Genomic DNA, 21,485 nt, shown 5'->3' on the forward strand with positions numbered 1-21,485 from the left:
AAACACAACAACACTTGTCTACTGCTGCCTCAATGCTCCTACAGTGAGTATGTGTGTGTGACTTTGCATAACTCTTACCAGAGACATGTTGTCTGTTCAGGGCAGCAGTGAGGGCACTTTTGACCTCGGAGTTGCCCAACAGCTTGGTGTAGTGTACGACATCATGGCCTTGTGAATCTACTGCTGACAGATCTGCTCCTCGCTGAACCAAGACTTCAACAACAGAAACGGCGTCGGACTCGCTTGCCAGCATCACGGCTGTCCTGCAACACAGAATATAACAAATATTCAATACATAAGTGTCTGTAATCAGTCATCACTATTGTTACACATCATTTCTGAATTTTCAGTGTGTGTCTTGACTGTGTTTGTACCTGCCACTGTTGTCAGAAGTGTTGATTTCAGCACCGCAGTCCAGCAAAGTGCTGCACACCTCAGCATGACCGTGTTTGGCTGACAACAGCAAAGGGGTGAGCCCGTCCTTTGGAACAAACAAGACATTACAAACATCAGATATGATTGAAATCATCCTATGGAAGGACCACAAATCAACACAACACACACACCTACATAACTTAACTTGTGTGACATGAGGACGTGGGCCTGGACATGAAATATGGCAAGTGTCTGTGTGGTGAGAGAAATCTCAGATCCATGTGAAAAAGGAGTGGATGTCTCCTAAATGAATTTCCCAGAACATAAACAGAAAAGCCAAAGTTGTTCCACTTTCTGGAGAGGCGTAGATTTGGGGAAAATCCCCAAAATTATACATTTACAGTTCTAAATGAATGGGCTGACTCGGTAGAATTTATTGCCATGAGTTGGGCAACTGAGGCGGTATGTCATGCAATGTAATCCCACATTTTTCACCAACATTGACAAATCCTAACCCCAAGCATGACATTTCCTTCTATGACCTAAATCTAACATAAACATTTGATTGGCTGGGCTTGTGGAGGGCGGTGTACAGCCTGGAAGGAGCTGATGCCATAACATCATCTTCACAAAGATGACATTAGAACTCATTATTAAACTGTATGAACAGCCTTTTTCACATTGCCAATTTATTTTGTTAAAGTGAAACAAAAGGGGGGAATAAAATCTAAAGTCATGTCCAACTGGAAAAAAGAGAAAGAATGCCAAGAAACAGTAAAGTGTGTCAGCATAGCTTTGTGTTTTATATTACAAGGCTGCTGCTTCAACACACCACAGAGAACAAAACTATGTTGTGGGTTCCTCTGAGCTCTGCTAAAGACTTTAACAGCCCTGTGTCTGCTCTGCTCAGTCTCTGTTTCTACTGAACTGTTTCTCCGGGAATATAAAAGACTGAAATATGTTTTTCATGTCAGGGTCATAGATTCAGTGTCTGTGTGGATGAATGTGAGAGCGTAGGTGTATAAATGTTTGTCTACAAGTTATGTTTACAACTTGCTGCCATCTTGTCAGTTTAAAGCCAGAATACCAAATTTGGGCAACGAGGTAAAGACTGGGCAGAGCTGACGCAGAGCAGCAGCCATCACAGCTAAGTGTGATAATTTGAGAGGCCTGTCGATCAAAGCAAAAACACACAAAACATGCCCCTGTTTAAGGCTTAATACACTCATAATGGAACAATAATTATCAAAATTGCCACCAAAATACGCATTAAAAGAGTTGAAATTGGCTTTAAAACTGTAAACTGTGAGAAAAAAATAGATCTGCGTTGAATTTCAAGAGAGAAGAGGAAGCATAATATAATTAACTCTCTGTGGTGGTTGATGTAGACACAAATACTACATACAGTACATGTCTGTGTGCATGTAACAGCCTTGTGAATGAATATTTAATAAGTACAACATGTGACAAACTACTTTAGAAAGGGCATTTTTTTTTCATAAGACCTCTTACTCATGAAAAATGACAGGAGAGTGGATACAAAAGTGGTTGTTGTGCTAGCTCTATCACTTTATGTGCTGCTAATTGAGGAGTAGGCTGAAGGACACTATGAACCCAACCTTTGTAGCATGCCACCCTATAAAACCAAGCAATGTCTATTTGTGACCCATCTTCACATGTTGCATGTCATTGAGCTGTGAACTGTCGAAACAAAGAGTGATCAGATTGTTTCATTTCTATAATTTCAGAGGCCTGACGAAGTAAAACTATAAACACAGAAAAATAAATATTGGAAAAAACAGTTTGAAATATTTACAATTTTGTCTGACCTATCCTGTCTCGTAAATCAGTACAAGGTCCTCACTCCCAGGTTGGGAATCATTGCTAAAAGCTCCATCTGAATTCCACTTAAGTTTTATTTCAGTACTGGGGAAAGTAATGAATCACTCACCATGCTACTTTCTGGTATGTGGATGTCCACTGGACCAGACTAGACCTGACTCATACCTGTTGTACCATGCTGTCTAGAATACACATGCATACTGCCATTTGGTCTTGTAGAACTCTTCAGGATACTTTATTCAACACTCTGTAGTAGGGAGACAGATAAATTGTCCAGGCCGATAGGGCTTTAATGGTTCTTGTATTTGTGCTGAACCGTCACGGTACGGGGGTCATGGTTCCGTGCAAACAGCGGCATGCAGAATACACGGTATGTGGATTGATCCATGTAATGCGGAACCACAGTTCACAAGCGTAAGTTCCGCCCAGAAACATCAGCTGTACGCCGTTAGCAACATGTACTGAGGTTAGCACAACATGTACTGTACATGCCTTTCTTCAGCTTGACGGCATCGTTTGGGTTCTGGTTCAGGCACCAACGACGTTCCGACCACAACTACTAGCAGCCGCTTCCACAATGGAAATTATGAACATGGCCCACTTGGATTCCATGTCCCTAGCCTCCCCTGGGTTGCGCAATACAAAAATTCTTCCGGAGATAGGAGTTGAAGACCACACGGACAGGGGCGTCAGCCAGACGTTCCCAGATCACCCTCACTTCATGTTTGGGTTTACCAGGTCTGTCTGGCAGCCTCCTTGCCATCTGATCCAACTCACCACCACGTGATCAGTTGACAGCTCTGCTCCTCTCTTCACCCCAGTATCCAAGACATACGGCCACAGATCTGATGATATGACCACAAAGTCGATCATCGATCTTCGACCTAAGATGTTCCGGTACCAAGTACACTTATGAACCACCCTATATTCGTACATGTTTTTCATTATGGCCAATCCATGACTAGCACAGAAGTCCAACAACAAAGCACCACTCGGATTCAGGTGAGGCAGGCCGTTCCTTCCAAACACCCGTCTCCCGGTTTCTACATTGTTGCCCACGTGAGCGATGAAGTCCCCCAGCAGAACTATAGACGCCCTTTTTAGGATGCCACCCAGAGACCTTTGTGCATGAGCACATACAACAGTCAGGGTCTTTCTCTCAGTCACGTAGAGGCCACCCTCTCATTCCCTGGGGAGAACTCCAACACAGCGGCACCTAACCCCAGACAGGGGCTTGCAAGTCCAGCCCCTCTCCAGGAGTCTGGTTCCAGAACCAGTGCTATGCATGGAGTTGAGCCCAACTATATCTAGTTGATATTGCTCCTACTCCCGCACCAGTTCTGGTTCCTTCACCGCCAGTGAAGTGACATTCGTCCCTAGAGAGAGTCTGCGATGCCAGGGGTTGGCACACCCAGGTCTCCACCTTTTCCTGCTGCCCAGCTCACCTTGCCTTAGCTAACTGCATATATGAACATGCTTATGTTGTGTTTATATATTAAACAGAAATTAGTATTACCTATCATTATGGGAATTACTAAACACCCAAAAATCAATATCATTATCAGCTTCAAAAATCAAGCATTGGTAGGGCTATACTCTGTATTGTCTGTATATTAACAGCTACATGACTCATATCCTTTTTGCAGTCTTCCAACACTCTTTGACCCACTCAAACCAAACAACAATTACCCAGCCATGTCTTTGAATTGTGTCAAGGAAGGCTGAGCTTCTTTTAAGTAACTGAGATATATATTTCTTTCCAACTGAAAGCATAAGGAAGCTTTTACACTCATAGCACCACTGTTTCTGAACAGTAGTTTACATTTACTTGATTTTCTATAAACACTCTTTGTCCGACATATGTGAAACCTGGCAGATGTTCCCCTATTTCTTTTCTATATCTTGCTGTGTGTTTATTTAAGCCAAATATAGATCAGGTATAGGTATTTGTTACAGCCATGATGTCTGCCTGAGGCTAACAAGCTGGCATGTTCTGTTCAGCACAGAGAGCAATATGTTCCAGACGACTATGTGGTTCTCAGTCTACATGTCGACTAACAGCAGACAGAGCTGCTCACATCTCGCACACATATTTGCAGATGTTTGGCTGGAAAAGTAAATGATCACATTTTGTCTTCCGGTTAACAGAAAACTGCACTGAAGCTCTGTCTTTCAGCTACAAATTCATGTATAAAACCTAAAATGTGCAAGTGTGAGAACACGTAAATATACGATCTGCTGACACATTTTGAGATTAGGAAGAAATGTTTGAAGACCGTGTGTAAATGTCACTGAAAAAAAACTAAAAAGTCTGGTTGGGCCTCCTCAAATTGTAATAGGATTTCAGAAACACTATACTTTAGCTTTAAAACCCTTACAGCCAGTGGTACAAAGTGGTAGCATGTACCAGTTTTAAAAGCCACAACATACATCTTGTCAAAGACTTAAACAAGCATGAGGCGGCAATACATTTTAATTAAAAATAAACATAACATCTTTACATGTAGGCTAAGAGACCACTGCGTGTGTATATTTATCTCCAACAGGCCAGATGTGGCGGGATAATAAAAAGGGGCAACACATGCTCTTCTCTTTCTTTTCTCTCACTTGCTCTCTTTTTCTATTACACAAACACAAAATATCATGCTCACGCACCCCAGTTGGGTAAAAAACCACAGGCATGGAGCGTCACTGCAATGGAGACCACATGTCTGCGGCTTGAGAGCAGAGTTCCCACAATATACTGACCCCCTACCTCACACAAATTCACATATACACGCACACACAATGTACATTAATCAATCTTTAAACAGAGAAAGAGAAACAAGAGGAAATGTCAGTTAATGAGGATCCTTCATAGTGTAGATTTACAGCTGTGAGAGACAACTGTCTCTGCTCTCTTAACAAACTCAAAAAGCACATTAAGGGACACAGACCAATAGCATCCTGGGGCACACACACAACCAATAGACAGGTAAAATCCAAAGCGTACAAATAGTGATTAACCTTCCTAGAACAAATTCCTCTCTGGAAATAACACAGTATGAAAGCGATATGAATGAGACTGAATGGAGCATTTCTGTGGTCTTTATCCTGTTTCAGAGCCCCCTTGCTATCCTGCCAGAAAAAATAAGTCTGGGTAAGAAAGAAAGTGGAAGTAATAATGAAAGTACATACTGCATCTTTCAGGTTGATGGGACTTTTGAGTTCACACAGCAGTTGGACGATCTGGATGTTCCCGCTGGCAGCTGAGGATAAAATAAAACAAGTCAGAAAGTCAGTCGTGAAAAGAAGATTGCAGTGTGGTCTTGATCAGTTAGGATTTAATTTACCAAGAATGTGTCTGCTTTGTCTCCCTCTCTGATTTCCAAAACACCAAATGAATTTAAAATAAGATGAGTTAAACATGACTGGACTGTCTACTTTCCCATTGGCAGGCTTATGGTAGCTGTACTGTTGTAACACATGACACTAGTAAGCCATTGCCTCAACTTTAAAAGGACAACATTGAATTTACCTAAACATCCCTGTCGACTCATCATTGTAACACAAACTGAAAAGAAGCTCAGAAGAGATCTGTTATTCTCAGTGTTGGCAGACGATGTTGAAAAACATTATTTTTAGAGACAGAAAGTAGAAGCTCCATGAAAAAATGATGAGGTCTGTGAGAATCTTCCCATCACTCTGACACAGTGTTTGGTTTGAATGAAAACCGGCAAGAGTATTATAGGAACTTTAGATTGAAACAAACTGGGCTGAACATGTTTAATCACTTAATTCCAAATATGGTAGAGGATTTCATCCAAATAAAATCAGAGCTTGAACCTAATCTCACAAGATATTTTCCCACGTCCTTGTCTAAGCAGACTAATCTTCGAGAAAAGCACTTTTTGTTTAATTAAGTCTCGGGACACTGAGACACTTACCAGCGTGATGCAGAGCAGCTTTTCCTGAGCTGTCTACAGCATCGATAGGACATTTACTCTGGAGGGGAAACAGAAACATATTAGAAGTGCAAATCAATGTCTTACACATGAATTATGAAAGGAAATTGTTAAATACACTTTTTTTGTGTCAGTAGTCTGTGACATGCAACATATTCAGTGCTTGTGGTGTGATGAACTGCTGTGATTACATTTAGTCTCCACTCTCCATCAACCTGCCGTGTCTGTCTGCTAATTTGGTGAATTCCTACATTTCCCTGAATGACTTTCAAAACTTTTCAGAGAACATGACATCTGTCCAAATGATTCTCAAAAAAATGTCCAAAATGTCACGTGGCTACATTTCATGCTGGTGTAGATTATAATGTTAGTTTGCCATTGGAGCTCCATTACAACAGAGCTACCTGCTTGAGGGTGTGTGTAACCACGGCTGTGACTAGTGGTCAAAGGAGTAGCTGTAAAACGGTGATAAACACATTTCATTTCCTATATTCTTCACAATAAAGTCCCCCGTTATTTTGTTATTTAAAAGCCTTTATTATGAAGTAGCAAAATCAGGAAATGCTGGGTTTTCATCATCAACAACTTTACAAGACTCCTATGCAGCTGAGAGCGAAACAGCAAAATAAAGCGACGATTAAGTTCCATGAAGGTCTTCAGCATCGAAGTGAGGGGAAATTGAGGGGCGGCATAATTGTTTTTCGCCTATGGCAGCAGAAGTGCATGCACCGGGCCTTCTTCAACCTACGAGTCGACCTCCTCATCAATGAATAAAGACGCATGAGAGGAATCGATTGACGTAAAAAACTTTGAGAACTGCCTGCGGATTAAAGTGACGTCCATGTCACCAGACATCCAAGAAAATCATGACCGATGGGCGATGCCAGTTTGCACATTAAGTGAGTGCAAAGCCTCTCGTTATTGTATTTAATTTGTATTGTGAAATTGTAAAAAACAAACTCTCACGCTTTTATTTTGTAGACAAAATCACTAAAGAGGACGTGATTCTGTGGGTAACAGTTGCTGCCATGACGAAGATCTACAGTATTTCAGCATTCAGCATCTGACTGAGGGGCCCGGCAGGCTCCATTGTTTCCTCAGAGTTGTTTTGTAGCATGTCACGGGAGTGTGATTGATCATTATTATTATTATTGTGTGGGACATATGCTTGAATACAAAAAGCACCATCAACTGTCAAAATGCCACGTTAAACAGGCAGGTGTGTGTTGCTGAGATGCTGCAGACTGTCATGGGGTAGTTCGGTCAACAGATCAGAGCAGGAAGAGTGTGTGTGAAAGTTTGTGTGTGTCTCCTCCTGCTGAGATCTGCTGATCTGCGCGCACACATACACACACAATCAGCAGGCTGAAGAAATGAAGCATTGAAACTGTCTGGTTTCAGACATATTAACTGAATAGTGAGACTATTCAGAGTGTAGGTTTCACACGGTTCATGCTACCGCTTTCACGCATTCCTTATTGGCTACACAAAGTAATGCGTCCAAGAAGAAGGCCTGCTTGGTGACTAGATGCTCTGCCATTAAAACATTCTTAGCTCCATATTTCTTGCACTTTTTGCTGTACAACATGTCACGAAAACATTTCACTGAACCTAAAATATGGTAAAGCCATTATATTAAATCAAATACCATGTAGTAAATGATCACTATGGGACCATATTGTGTGTAAAATAGCATGGCTTGATAGATGGCAGCAAATTGTTGCAATATTTTTAGGGCATTAAATATGACAAAGCCAATTTAGAGATACAAATCACAATTTGTTACTTATAAAAGCCTACTTCACTATATCCATCTTACCTGAATGAGCTTTTTGCAGCACTCGATGTGATTGCTTTTGGCAGCCAGGTGTAACGGATTGAAACCTGAACATAAACAAAGAAAGGAACTTAGTTGAGATCTTCACTGGGCCAAAGAATTTTGTGAGAAATTGGATAAGATGAAAAAGAAAACGACCACAAGAAAGCATCTAGAAGTGGCACTAGAAAGCATGTGGACACAGCATTATACTTTTCTATTCACAGTATTTATTGAAAAAGAGATCACATTTTTTGCAGAAACACAGATTCAAAACAATATCCATCTGTTCTATTAATACTGCATATATAACAACAGTACATACCTGCAGCATCAGTGATTGACAGGTCAGCTCCATGGGCCAGGATGACAGATAGGCAGTCTGTCTGTCCACGTGCAGCTGCCACATGAAGACTAGATACAAAGCCAAGAACAAAGAACAAATTAGAAGTGCTGTAATTAGGGCTGTCAAATTATAATGTGTTCACGCAAATTTGTTTTAACGCCACTAATTTCTTTAACACATTAAGACAATCGATCTTTCAGAGGTTGTAGCAGGCTCGGTTTTAAAGCAAGAGTGATGATACTGGTATCATGTGAAAGGAATCCATTGGTACCAACCATGTCATAGGTTGTAACGAACAATAACGATAACAAATAATGCGCAGAATTGGCGCAGAATTTCGGTGAGGAAAAACTGTCATGGCCATTTTCAAAGGGGTCCCTTGACCTCTGACCTCAAGATATGTGCATGAAAATGGGTTCTATGGGTACCCACGAGTCTCCCCTTTACAGACATGCCCACTTTATGACAATCACATGCAGTTTTGGTCAAGTCATAGTCAAGTCAGCACACTGACAGCTGTTGTTGCCTGTTGGGCTTGAGTTTGCCATGTTATGATTTGAGCATATTTTTTATGCTAAACGGAATACCTGTGAGGGTTTCTGGACAATATTTGTCATTTTTTTGTGTTGTTAATTGATGTCCAGTAATAAATATATACATACATCTGCATAAAGCAAGCATATTTGCCCACTCCCATGTTGATAAGAGTATTAAATACTACTACAAATCTCCCTTTAAGATACATTTTGAACATAAAAAATGGGTGATTACTTTGCAATTAATCATGGACAATCATGTGATTAATCCTGATTAAATATTTTAATCGACTGAAAGCCCTAGCAGTAATGTATTGTATGTTTGACAGCAATTTTAGGTATTTGCTAGTTTTCAGCATTAAAGATCTCATAGCGTAGGAACCTGAACTTCCTTGAAAACTACTACTTTCCAAAATAGTGCATCTACATGCTCATACAGCACATAACCCACTGTAAAACCACAACTCTTAATTCTTACATTTTGTCTGTTTGTGCGTATGCGTGCAGTGGCCAATCAATACAACCCCATTCCACCTCAGCGAGCAGAATGAAAAAAACTACTACACATGCCCAGCATTCCCTTGGTGTGTGAGTGTGTGTAGGATACACACTCACACAACTATGCCCACATGCCTTTCAATCAGGTTTTATCACCATAGAGATACTGTAGACTCCTCCTTTGTGCGTCCTGAAAAGATTGGAGCGCTCTGAGATCCCAAACCACCACATTCATCATGATTTACAAAGGCTGCGAGTATGCATCTGTATGTGTGTTTCTGCGTTCTAATAGTCACACACAGAGAAAAAGGTCAAGGATGTGAACTACTGATGGAACAAAAAAAAGCCTGTGTGTTTGTTTCGGCATGTGAGAGTCTAAGCGTTCCTGAGTTTTGATGTTCCTGGCTCTGCGTGAGCCGCTCAACACATTGAGGTCAGCGGGTGTTGTGTTTCAGAAAAAAGAAAGGAGGTCAAATATTAACACTGAGCCTCTGTGTTATCAACAATCTGAACTGGTGAGGCAACGAGCTTCACTGCCTCTGCAGAAATGAACCGGCTCTCAAAACACTGAATATCAGGGAGGCTGAATGAATGGTTGAAAATGTCAACCTTTCAGGAAATAGAAAAAAAGCTGTATTTTTAGACTGGCCATTCATTTTTAACATAGTGCTGTGGAGCGTGAAAGTAGTCTCACAAGCCCAACACATGAGGATTTGAGCATATGCTGTAACTGAAAGGAAAACACAAAAATCACCAAGACTGGATAATGTTTCCCTAAAATTTAATACACCCACTTTTATTTTACCACAACCACACTATTTCTTATCACACCTTTGTTATTAAAGTGTGAGCTAAGTCCCAGATAGCACCTGAATAGCTGCACTTCTATTTACTTGTCAGATATTACTAAACCAGGCTGCAAACTGGAGATTTGCACATTTTATTCTCCTCAGGTTTTTGGTTTGCAGCCTTGTCAGTGTAGCAGATCTGAATCAAAGTGCTTTTCTTTTTTGACTGAAGCTGCTTCCCCGAGCTCATACAGTACCCATCCTACAGAAGCAATTAATTACTCTGCGGGAGTAATTTTGTGCTAAAAAGCTAATTTCCCTGATTGCTACATCTTTATCACAGCCATTTTCCTTGATTCTTTTGTAGATATTAGTAAGAATGCTTACGCTGATTTGCCCTCGCTGTCCAGCTTTATAGCACTGGCACCTTTCTTGGCGAGAAGCGACGCCAACTTCTCCACCTCGCCGTGCTCCACTGCAGCAAGCAGGCGCTCGTCATTTTTGTTCCACTCATTGACCTAAAGAGATGGGAGAGAAAGATAAAACCATCAACATCATCAAGACGGACTTTAAGATATCAATTGTTGTGATGTAGGGCTGTCCTCGACCAAAGAAATTCTTAGTCGACTAAAACTCCACCACTTTAAATCTTGTGTTTACCAGATATGTGCTCATAAGGTTCATGAAAATAAGTCATTCAACATGAAAAAAGCATAAAAAAACTACTAATCTAATAAAGAAATCTTAGTCGATTTAGACCAAGACGAGACTAGTCGGCTGATCAACTAAGAGGGGGAAGTATCCATGGTTTTAATTATAAGAAAGTATGTTATATCAGACATTTAACTTTATCTCTAATAATAATGTATACTTTCCCAACAATGACGTGCATCATTGGACATTAACATACACATTAGCAGATCTTACTCTGCAGCCAAAATGACCGAGATGCCCTTAATGTGAGTAATGTTTCTCAGAGGGAGGGAATGTTTTTTTGGCTCTGCTATGGCCCGCACAAAACATTAGTCTCCATATGTGAGAAGAACACACACACACACACACACACACACACACACACACACACACACACACACACACACACACACACACACACACACACACACACACACACACACACACACACACACACACACACACACACACACACACACAACTAAGTAACATCCAATGTGGACACGTACACAAACCAAACGGCCCCACTTTTGTATCACTGACAGGCTGTTCAGATAGAGAGATGTCAGCTATTGGAAAGCTTCAAGCATGATCTCACTGCACACTGCAGTCTGATGGCAAAAAATACAGTAAGCTTTTTAAGAGCTGTCCACAAAAGCGTTTACCTCTGGCAAAAAACAAAACCAACATTATGAAAACACATTTACCATATACATTAACCATATAAAAAGGACGATGGACTCACTCAAACTATAATCAACCAAAATCATAAATATCAAACTAGGAAAGAAGTAGCCGCTCATTTGAAAGAAAGACAGATTCAAAAATGTGTTTAACAAAATTGTTGTAAAGGGAGCGTGTTGTAAATGTATTTGTTTCCTTAACTTGATAACAGAGTGACAGGCAGAACTAAACCTGCGCTCCTCAAACATGTTGGCAGCACAAATTCATTAGTCAGCTCTCCATGCAACCATCTGTGCATATTAGGATGCAGCGCACAGTATTAGATTTGACCCGATAGCCTACTGACCTACACGTGATAAGGGGGGTGAACTCTCTGACTCCAGAAATACTTGTGGTGGCAAACTGTACTCTATTTCAAGAGAGCAATAAGCTAACATAGCAATACTTGGTGTAGATAGCCTCTGTGGCAAACCCCCAAATGCAATCACTGCAATACGTTTTGCACAGCTGGTGGAAAATTGCTGGGCTATAAAAATCCCTTCTGTCACTGAAACAGCTAGGATGACCACCTAGCGCTGCAGCCTTAGCCACAGAGTCATTTATATGGAGCAGTGAGGAAATTAAATACACTAAATTGTTGGTGTTTTATAAACTAAAAAGAAAGTAAGACTGAGAGGAGAGACATATTGTTGCATTTCTGGCGAGGAGCTCTGGAAAACTGTTGTAAACCCACACATGCTCTTTGTGTTCCAGGCTTCAAAGCGTTGAAGCAAGAGGTGAGATACTATTTAGGAGGCTGTGTAAGACGAGAAAGTTCTCCGACAGACTGGAAATAACAGATTGGATATAAAAATACTCAGCTGAGCACTGAAGGGACACGTGAAAAAGATTTATGAATCTACCAGGTGCCCTTCCATGTCTTTGATGAGCAACGATGGGCGTACTTCACCAAGTATTTCCAAAAATATCCAAGACCAGTTTAGAGTTACTACAAAATAAATGCTGGACCTTTATAACAAAGTTTACCATTAACTGTGTTAATTTGAGTTTTAACTTTCTGCTTGCACAATTCCTGTATTATTAGAGATACTGTCCTGGCAATACACCTAGCAGTAGCCCTTTGTTTATTACTAGCGTGTTCATCAGTATCCCCCAGAAACTGCTGCTGTGTTGACTTACAGCATTTCAGTATTTGCTCATGTTTTGTCTATTTGCTTATGTTTTCTTAAAGGTAAACTGTGGATTTTTGTCCAGAAACCCTCACAGGTACTGCATTTCACATAAAAAAATATGCTCAAATCATAACATGGCAAAGTCAGCAACTTTGTTGTCATGCAACAACAGCTGTCAGTGTGCTGACTTGACTGACTTGCCCCAAACTGCATGTGATTATCATAAAGTGGGCATGTCTGTAAAGGGGAGACTCGTGGGTACCCATAGAACCCATTTCCATTCACATATCTTGAGGTCAGAGGTCAAGGGGACCCTTTTGAAAATGGCCATGACAGTTTTTCCTCGCCAAAATTTAACGCAGGTTTGCAGCGTTATTCAACCTCCTTTGGTGACAAGCTAGTATGACATTGTACCAATCGATTCCTTAGGTGTTCTTGTTTCATATGATGCCAGTACATTCACTCTAGCTTTAAAACTGAGCCTGCTACAACATCGAAAGATTGATTGCGTTAATGCATTACAGCAGTGGTTCCCAAACCTTTTCTACAGGGCCCCCCTTTTGTAGCTAAAAATATTTTCAAGACCATTGATCATTAGATGAGCTGAATAAGGACCTGGGTGGCTTCCCGCCTCTGCTAATCTATATCTCAGGGGAAACCCTGTGTCGCAGAGTAAAACATGCACAATGGTACTGGGGGGGTAAGTGCAAGTGGAACAGAAAAGTCAGAGAACGTGCATCTGTCCGTCACTATGATTGACGTGCAGTGAAACATGACACAGCAGGAGATAACTAAAGCTATAAAGAGGACATATCCCATATGGTGTAGTGTTTAGGATTCCTTGTTTTCACAGAGGTGAGTGGTATTTGCCTCCCAGTATGCTGGTCAGAAAAGTCTCAGTCATGTGCTTTTCAAGCAGCATGCAGGGCACTCAAGCAATCAAATACTAAAAAAACAACTGAGCCATAACTGAAGAAAAAGGAAAAAAATACATATATGCATACGAATGAACCCTGTGTTTCTGTTGCCCGAGCTTTATCAAAATCTTCAAAGAGAATGTAAAAGGAACTTGTAGAGTTGTTTGTTTATATTATTCATTCAACACGGTACCCGGTAGTACTCTTCTTATCATGTTTTGGGGACATCAGGAAGGGTGGAACTTGCTGCTGTAATTTAGTGCCTTTATGATCCGGAAATAGCAGCAAAACAAAGCCATTCCTATACTGCACATTACAGATTGAATAACAGGAGCAGTCGCATCTTGCAGATGGTGAGGTGTCACTTAATGGGACCTTATTCAGGGAGCTACAGTTCAAGTTAAGTTTGTATTGTGTGCACCTGAATAATTCAGTAACTTTCCAGATCTCTCAAAATAAACATCATAACAAACTCACTTGATGTTGCATCTGATTCTTTACTGGGTGTTGACACTTTGCAGATATTTGCATGAAAGGTCTGCAAACTGAGTTGATTAAAATAATTTAGATGGATCTGAAACTTTGTATTTCCTATATCTAACCCTGTGAAGTAAACTCAACATTGCTTGTATATATGAAGCCCTGTGATTGACAGGCCACTAACCCAGCTTGTTATTTTCCCCAGTTCATGATGGGGTTGGTTCCAGCTTCCCTGTGACCCACAAGTCCTATGGGAGGCTGGGTCACGCGTCATCAACGCGTCATATCTTTCGGGGTATTACACATGCGCAGTAAAATATGGCCTGCAGTCGCCGAAATTGAGCCAATCGCAACGCACGACCGCAGCTTCAGTTACACTGCGCATGTGTTATACCCCATACCCCAAGACCCATGTCCGCCCGTCACCCAGCCTCCTTTCTATAGGATTTGGTGACCCACCTGATCAAATCAGACTCTGTACCTTTTCTAAAAAAGTTAATCCTGCATCCTTTCCTAGTCCAGGCTGTACTTTGCTTAGGGCTGTGTATTGCCAAGAATCTGGCAATACGATACATATCATGATGCAGGGGTTACGATTGAATATATTTTGATACTGTAAGCAAGGCGATATATTGCTATCTATATTTAATTCTAAAAAAACTGTCGTAGTATAAAAAACACATCACCATATGCATAAAATCTGAGTAAAAAAAAGTTCACTTCTTTTATGCAATCCCAACGGTGAGATCTACATTTGCATTTATCACATTCCCTGTATCATACAACATCATAGCACTGCTTTTTGTCCAATATGAGCCACTGTCTGCCACAAATCTTTGCATGTAAATTATTAATTTAAAATCTATAATGTTTTTGAGAATCAATACAGTATCACAAAACATAATATTGCAATACTCAAGTGTATCGGTATTTTCTTACACACCTATTTAGCTGTTTGTTTGAACAACTGAACATGCTTTTTCTCTGGTATGTTTTCAACACACTGGCGTACAGCAGGACATGAAATGATTTTCAGAGTTGCTTAACCAGAGGAGCATGTCACAAAAGACACAGAATGATACTGAAAAGACAAAATACTGGTACAATGCCTAGATGGAAGTGTTTTCATTTCAAATACAGAAGTATGCTGGGATAATATCTCACAGAGAACAGACACAAGATTTTAAATGCACCATGCAAAGAAACGACTACCAATGTTTATCCTTACGATTCACCCACCCAATATTTACAGAAAAACCCAGAAGAGAAGAGTTGTCATGAAAGATGGTCAACCACACAAACCTGTCCAACCTAAGAGGGTAGTACGAGGAGGAACCTGAAAATTATTAAGTTAGAGTGTGGTTTCACAGAGACGGAAAACCAGAAAAAAAAAAAAAGGTATGAGGTAGTTTTAAAACTAAAGTCCAGGGATCTGGGTACTGTATATTCTCTTGCTTCAGGGCTTTGTGCTATCATTAAAAACACTGCCAAGAACACTAGACAGCCAGTTCTCTGTATACTTGCTTCAGTAAAGATTTGTTCATGCTGTGTTTGGTTGTCAGAGTCTTTGAATCAAGAAACTGCAGCCCACTACCCTGCGTTTTCTAACAACTGCCTTACAGGCAAAAGTTTCACTCTGAAAGTATGCAACTCTACAAAAGCTTTTACCTCATCTGAACCTCCACTGTGTCTACAGAGTAGAGTCGACACTCCCCTTCTCTGTCAAACAGAAATATGTACTGTAACTTATTATTACCACGCCATTCATTATTACCCAAAGGTTTATATGACAGAGAAACTAGTATTACAACATCTGCACAACGTTTCACACATCTGTGTCTCCGAAGTGTACTTTCTCCAGTGTTCATGATTCATTTAACTTGTTTCATATTGAGCAGGACTTCCTCTTTGTACACTGAAGCATCCTGCTGGTCACACTCAAACACATTATCTGTCGATCGACTAATCGGGTCGTTGTAGCTCTACAAAAATCCATATTGTAATTCAAATTTGGGTGGCTGACCTTTTTGGTCAAAACAAATGGTTTATGGGTCACTCTTATTTTGATTCTTGAACACTATATGACTGTAAAAGAAACATCTCTAACCAAAAACTGCCAAGTATAGAGTTGATTTTTGCAGGTAAGGCTCCTGTTGTGGTCTCATTAACAAGAACTGCATGTGGTAGAAAAACTGGAATGGACTTTAAACCCCTACCAACACAAATACCAACCAGCGCTGATAGAAAAAATTACAGGGGAAACACTGATGTACTGTATCACATGATCCTGCCTAATGGCTTCTGTGATTTTAATAGGCTGACCAAAGAAATGAAAGGCCATCACGACAAAGCAGCATGACATCGATAGCATTAGACTACAGTACATTGCAATGGACAGGTTTAAGTGGAGCGGAATGCACTGCTCCAGTTTCAGCCACATACACAAATAGTGTCATCCCGGGGAGGCTGATGAAATAATCATGGGCCGGCAGAGATGGTGCAAAATCAGCACGGGCCTCCACGGCTCTAACAAAAAGTGATTCAACAAAGTGTATTGAAGAGTTTTCTTAACCAAATTTTCTTTTGCCTGTTCTGAGAGGGCAAACAGTGTACCATATACCGTTGCAGTGCAGTAGAAAAAAAATATCCTCATGTCCTTGAAGGGTAACTTTTGTACTTTTCAACCTGGACCCTATTTTCCCATGTTTTTGTGTCTAACTGACTAATAGGGACAATCATTTCTAAAATTGGTCCAGTATTGGGGGAGGTGCTGTAGACAGCAGCTGCTCACAGGCTGCAATATGGTGCTATTGGGGCAAGCTGGCACCGCCATTTGCGTCCACTAAAAATGCTTGTTTTTGCCATGACAGGCTCTGATTGTTATTATAAGTGTCTGACATTATGGAAAGAGTCTCGCTCAAGGAGAAGTCTTGTTCTGAAATCTTGCGATGTTACGTGTTGCTGGAAATGGAGTAGTCGGGCAGGGTTTGTTGTGTTGGAGTACAGAAAGCGTAGCTTAGTGTTATCTAAAAGATTCTCAATGTCATGGCTGAATATTTAGATGATTTCGACAATGTGGATGAGGTCTTTGAATTCGATGGCCACCCGTACTTATTTGAGCCAGAGTATACGGATATTCAGGTTTCACAACGAGACTTCTCCACGAACGGGACTTGGACTAAAGGACAAACAGACCGGATCAAGCGAAAGGTAAGAAAAACATTTTATTTCTCTGTAGGGTCCTTTCCATAAAGTTGTCAGACACTTTTGATAACAATCTGAGCCTGTCAGTGGCAAAAACAAGCACCTTTAGTGAACACAACATTACACTGATGCTGCTCACTTGCCATCGCAGCTTGGTTGCTCGCGGCTGCCGGTTTTGGCGTTATCTCTCAATACTGGACCAAAAAATTGTTGTCCCCATTAGTCACTTAGACAGGTTGAAAAATACAGAAGTTACCCTTAAAGTTTGCTGTAACTATTTTGATAATCTATTAACCATTCATTTTTCAAGCAAAGAAGCCAAACACTACCTAGTCCCAGCTTCTCAGTTGTGAGGAAAATATGCTGCCTTTCTTTGTTATGTGATTGCAAATTGAACATCTGTGGGTTTTGGACTGCTGGCTGGACAAACGATTAGTCAAGTAAAAGAGAAAAGAATTGGCAGATTAATCACTAAACCAGCAACATGAGCATTCATTTGGAATCGTGTTTCGGCTCACCTGACAAATGTAAGTCCAATATTCTCTCTCTTTTAGCTCTGTTTTTGCTCTCCACCAACTCCTGAGGGAAATATCTGGCTCTTTAGCTTCTAAATGCTCCACTATGTTCTCCAGCTAGTCTCTAATTGTGTGTGTCTACTATTTGCTGCAGAGCAGGGAGTGTACAGTGGGCTTTGTTGCTGAAAACAGCTGCCTGCTGCGACCGAAAACGATGCTGTGAAAGAGAGTGAACCGAAACAGTAAGACAGCTAAACAATGAGCTGAAACTCGCAATAAAGCTCTGTAAAACTGAGAGGAGCTGCAGATGCAGGTGTTAATTCTCTGAAGGTTCATCACAACGACCCCTTTCACATATATGATAGTGTTATTACAAAATATGAATTATATTAACCACTTTCATGAAAACAATTGCTATTTGCAGCCCTGCCCCTCATGACAACACAGCAAAGAGCATGTCAAATACTGTACAAACACTGCACTTTCAAAAACATCTAAACCAGTGTACAACACATGAACTCTAAATGATTGGACAATATCTGCTTGTACTGAATACTGTTGACTTAGCCTACATTGGCTTGCACTGGACAGCATGGGTTTAGCCCCAATAAGTCATGGGTCACTAATCCTGTGATTATAAACCAGTAAGACCACCGTTGTTCTGTGTGTGTACCCCCAGGAAGTGAGAAGGATCTCACTTCCTGTCTTGCTTTCAGTTCTGTTTCCCCAACTGCCCCCCCGTCCTCTCCGTCCCTGTCCGTCCCTGTCCGTCCGCCTGTCTCTCTTTCAGGTTCTCCCTCTCTTTCTGTTTCTTTTGCTGCGATAAGTGTGTTTACAGTGGAATCAGGGTGTGGACGGTAGTGTGTTCTCGCTCTGTCTTTAGCCTGACAGTCATTAAGACACACAAAGAGTCGGCTGATAACACTAAGTGTTTCCTGTTTGTCCAGGCATGAGGCTGGCTGCAAGGACAAGGACAAGAGAACAAGGAGCGAGAAAGCTGAAGAGGTGAGGAAAAAGAGAAAGCAATTAATGAATTGGTAGAGACATGCTGAGAGACAAAAAGAAACAGAGATACATTACTGGTAGAAATCAGAGGTTTTACCATATATTAATGTCCTGTGTGTTGCTTTACAGTTATGTTTCAATGAGTCGTTGTGTCCTCTCCTCTCCTCACGTCCCACAGGTGTTAATTTCTCTAAATCATGGAATGACAACTTCAAACGTCCAGTCATTACTACACTTTTAGAATAAATTGCAAAGAAAACAGATACCCATCAAGTGTGTGCGACTGTTTGTTATCCTACTGGTTTTTGCGTAAACATGGCTGTGTTTTTTCTGGTTCCCTGAACTTCCTCGGTTCTCTGAAGGAAAAACAAACTAAGATAGGGAAACAGTAAGTCCTACATCACAGTCTGTATGTTTGTAGAGTTCAGCCCCTAAGAGCAGGTGGAGTTTAACTTAAAAACCGTTTACTTAAGAAAACCTTTAGTATTTCCCTCCGAAATAGACAAAATAACATGTTTGTTGATCTACGGATAAAAAGGTGTTTGTTCTTCTTTGAACAACTACGTGGAGAATACAGGTCATTTCAATGCAGCTGCTTTACTTCCACATATAAAGTGGTAAAAGCTTATACTATACTTATACTACTTATTGCTATAACTCATTAATAACTAAGTTAAAGCTGATTTGATAAGCAAAGAGACCAGGAGGCCTTTTGACTCTATTATTTGTCGGTGTACTGCATCTGTGTGAACTTAGGGGACACTGAAAAAGAAAACAAAGCAAATCCTTTCCCAGGAAATCTAAAGATTAGAATATAATGTTAAAGGCAAAACCAGGACTACACATATCCTCAGCAGACTTCATAGAAAAATCCAAGAATTACTTTTCCAGATGCCTTGTCAGGTTGTTTAAGGGAAATCTGAGCCGACGGTGGCAACAACATCACTGGCACCCTGGGGATGAAAAATAACCCTAACACATTTCATGGTGATCTGGGCAGTAATTGTAAGGAAATCTTGTTTTGGACTGAAGTGTTGGACAGACAGAACAACCAACTAGGCCACTCTGTTAGTTGGGCAGGAAAAACAAAATTTTGACATAAAGAGAGAAGATAAGGGAAACAGAAGCAAAACAGAAAGACAGCTCTTTCCGACAGGGAACTAAAGCCGCTGTATCCATTCATGGTCTCGCCAGAGCCACAAGACTCCATTGAAAAAAAACTGTAATTTTACCTCGCAGATCACGGGGGTTGCTGGTCTATCGCTGCCTCAATCGGTTAGTTTGTTTGTGCTATTGTGTGACTTTGGTGAATCCGAACTCAAACTAACCCATTTGAGGCAGCGGTAGACCAGCAGCTCCCGTGTTCTGCAAGGTAAAATTACAGTTTTTTTCCAATGGAGGCTTTGGCAAGAGCATAGATAACGGCTTCAGTTCCCCATCGGAAACATAGATTGTAGAGCTGTCTCATGGCAAGGTAAACTGGCGAAAATATTCTAAATATCGCAAACACTTAAACTGATATTGATATTTTTAGGTGAGCCTTTATTTTAGGTGTCTAAAATAGGTTTTGCTGCTGCCCCCGTCCACAGCAGTACATTGCTTTGCTCTCGTGCCAGTACTCCTGTCTGTTTCTCCAAATTGGGGGAGTGCCAACCGTCATCTACTGTAGGTAACACACTGACTATGGATAAGTATCTCATACAACTGCACTTCAAAACACCCAAACTACCCCTTTAAGCATGGAGAGGAAATACGGAAAGGAAATGGAGAGTGGAAAAGGAAAAAACAACCAACGCAGCACAAGGTTATTAGGATGAAAATACATTAATACATGTATTAAAGTCCTTTCTTCTCCCAGGTTCTCAGAGAGCTGACTGAACATGAACACACAACCCCACTGTTCCAATTCACACACTAAACCAGATTTGTCTCTTGTGAAAAAAATGAGCATTATGTTGTCTGTGGGATTACATGCAGAGATGAAAGATAAAGCTAAACAAATGCAGAGAGAAAAGTAGGTTAGCTGGGAGGTAACACACACAAGCAACATGCAGACTGAACTCCAGAGGGGAATAACATCTATGCAGGTTACAAGAATATTCTTTGTTTTAGAGAACGGTTGAGAGACAGAGGAGGGCAGTACAGACAGGAAGGAGAGGATGGACGAGTGAACAATGTACAGAACAGAAAGGAAAAGAAACAGTGAAGGAAAGAGAGACTGACACATCTACAATATTTCTGCCCTTTGATCAGTAGGCTGTTAACTATAAACCCCTTATCTGCAACAAAGCAGATGCTCAAATGTCCTCAGACAATACATCCTTTCTCTCGGGCCACAGCTGAAACTGCTTACTGCCCTCTGTAGTACAAGCACACACACACATACACACACACAATAGTTTACTAGACTCTGAAACTCAAACCCAGAATAAGAGAGTTAGTAGACAGAACTGTTAAACAAAGACCAGATGGTTGCTCTCAGGATGAAAGATGCTGCCATGTATTTCACAATACCCCCCAATCTGGACCGCACGTTTAGATAATGAAATAAATTTACATCATGACAATATTTCTCATTTGGCAACTTTGTTTTGGATTAACTGCAATTTTACTGGAACCACCGTCTCCCCACTAAATGTCTTTTACCCTCAAAACTGGTGATCGTTGGTA

General features: G+C 40.8%; 1 protein-coding gene across 3 annotated transcripts in view; it reads right to left on the reverse strand.

Moving 5' to 3' along the window:
* rai14 (retinoic acid induced 14) overlaps positions 1–21,485 on the reverse strand; it is a 49,584-nt gene that overhangs the window by 13,329 nt on the left and 14,770 nt on the right. For all 3 annotated transcript variants that reach the window (XM_037752226.1, XM_037752227.1, XM_037752225.1), the window contains exons 3-9: positions 10,533–10,663; positions 8,303–8,391; positions 7,981–8,045; positions 6,144–6,201; positions 5,395–5,465; positions 375–481; positions 79–263 (exon numbers count right to left, since the gene is read on the reverse strand). In XM_037752226.1, coding sequence (XP_037608154.1) covers positions 79–263; positions 375–481; positions 5,395–5,465; positions 6,144–6,201; positions 7,981–8,045; positions 8,303–8,391; positions 10,533–10,663 — 706 coding nt within the window. The remainder of the gene's footprint in view (positions 1–78; positions 264–374; positions 482–5,394; positions 5,466–6,143; positions 6,202–7,980; positions 8,046–8,302; positions 8,392–10,532; positions 10,664–21,485) is intronic.

The sequence above is a fragment of the Sebastes umbrosus genome, chromosome 19 (assembly GCF_015220745.1).
Source record: "Sebastes umbrosus isolate fSebUmb1 chromosome 19, fSebUmb1.pri, whole genome shotgun sequence".
NCBI classification, from domain to species: Eukaryota; Metazoa; Chordata; class Actinopteri; order Perciformes; family Sebastidae; genus Sebastes; species Sebastes umbrosus.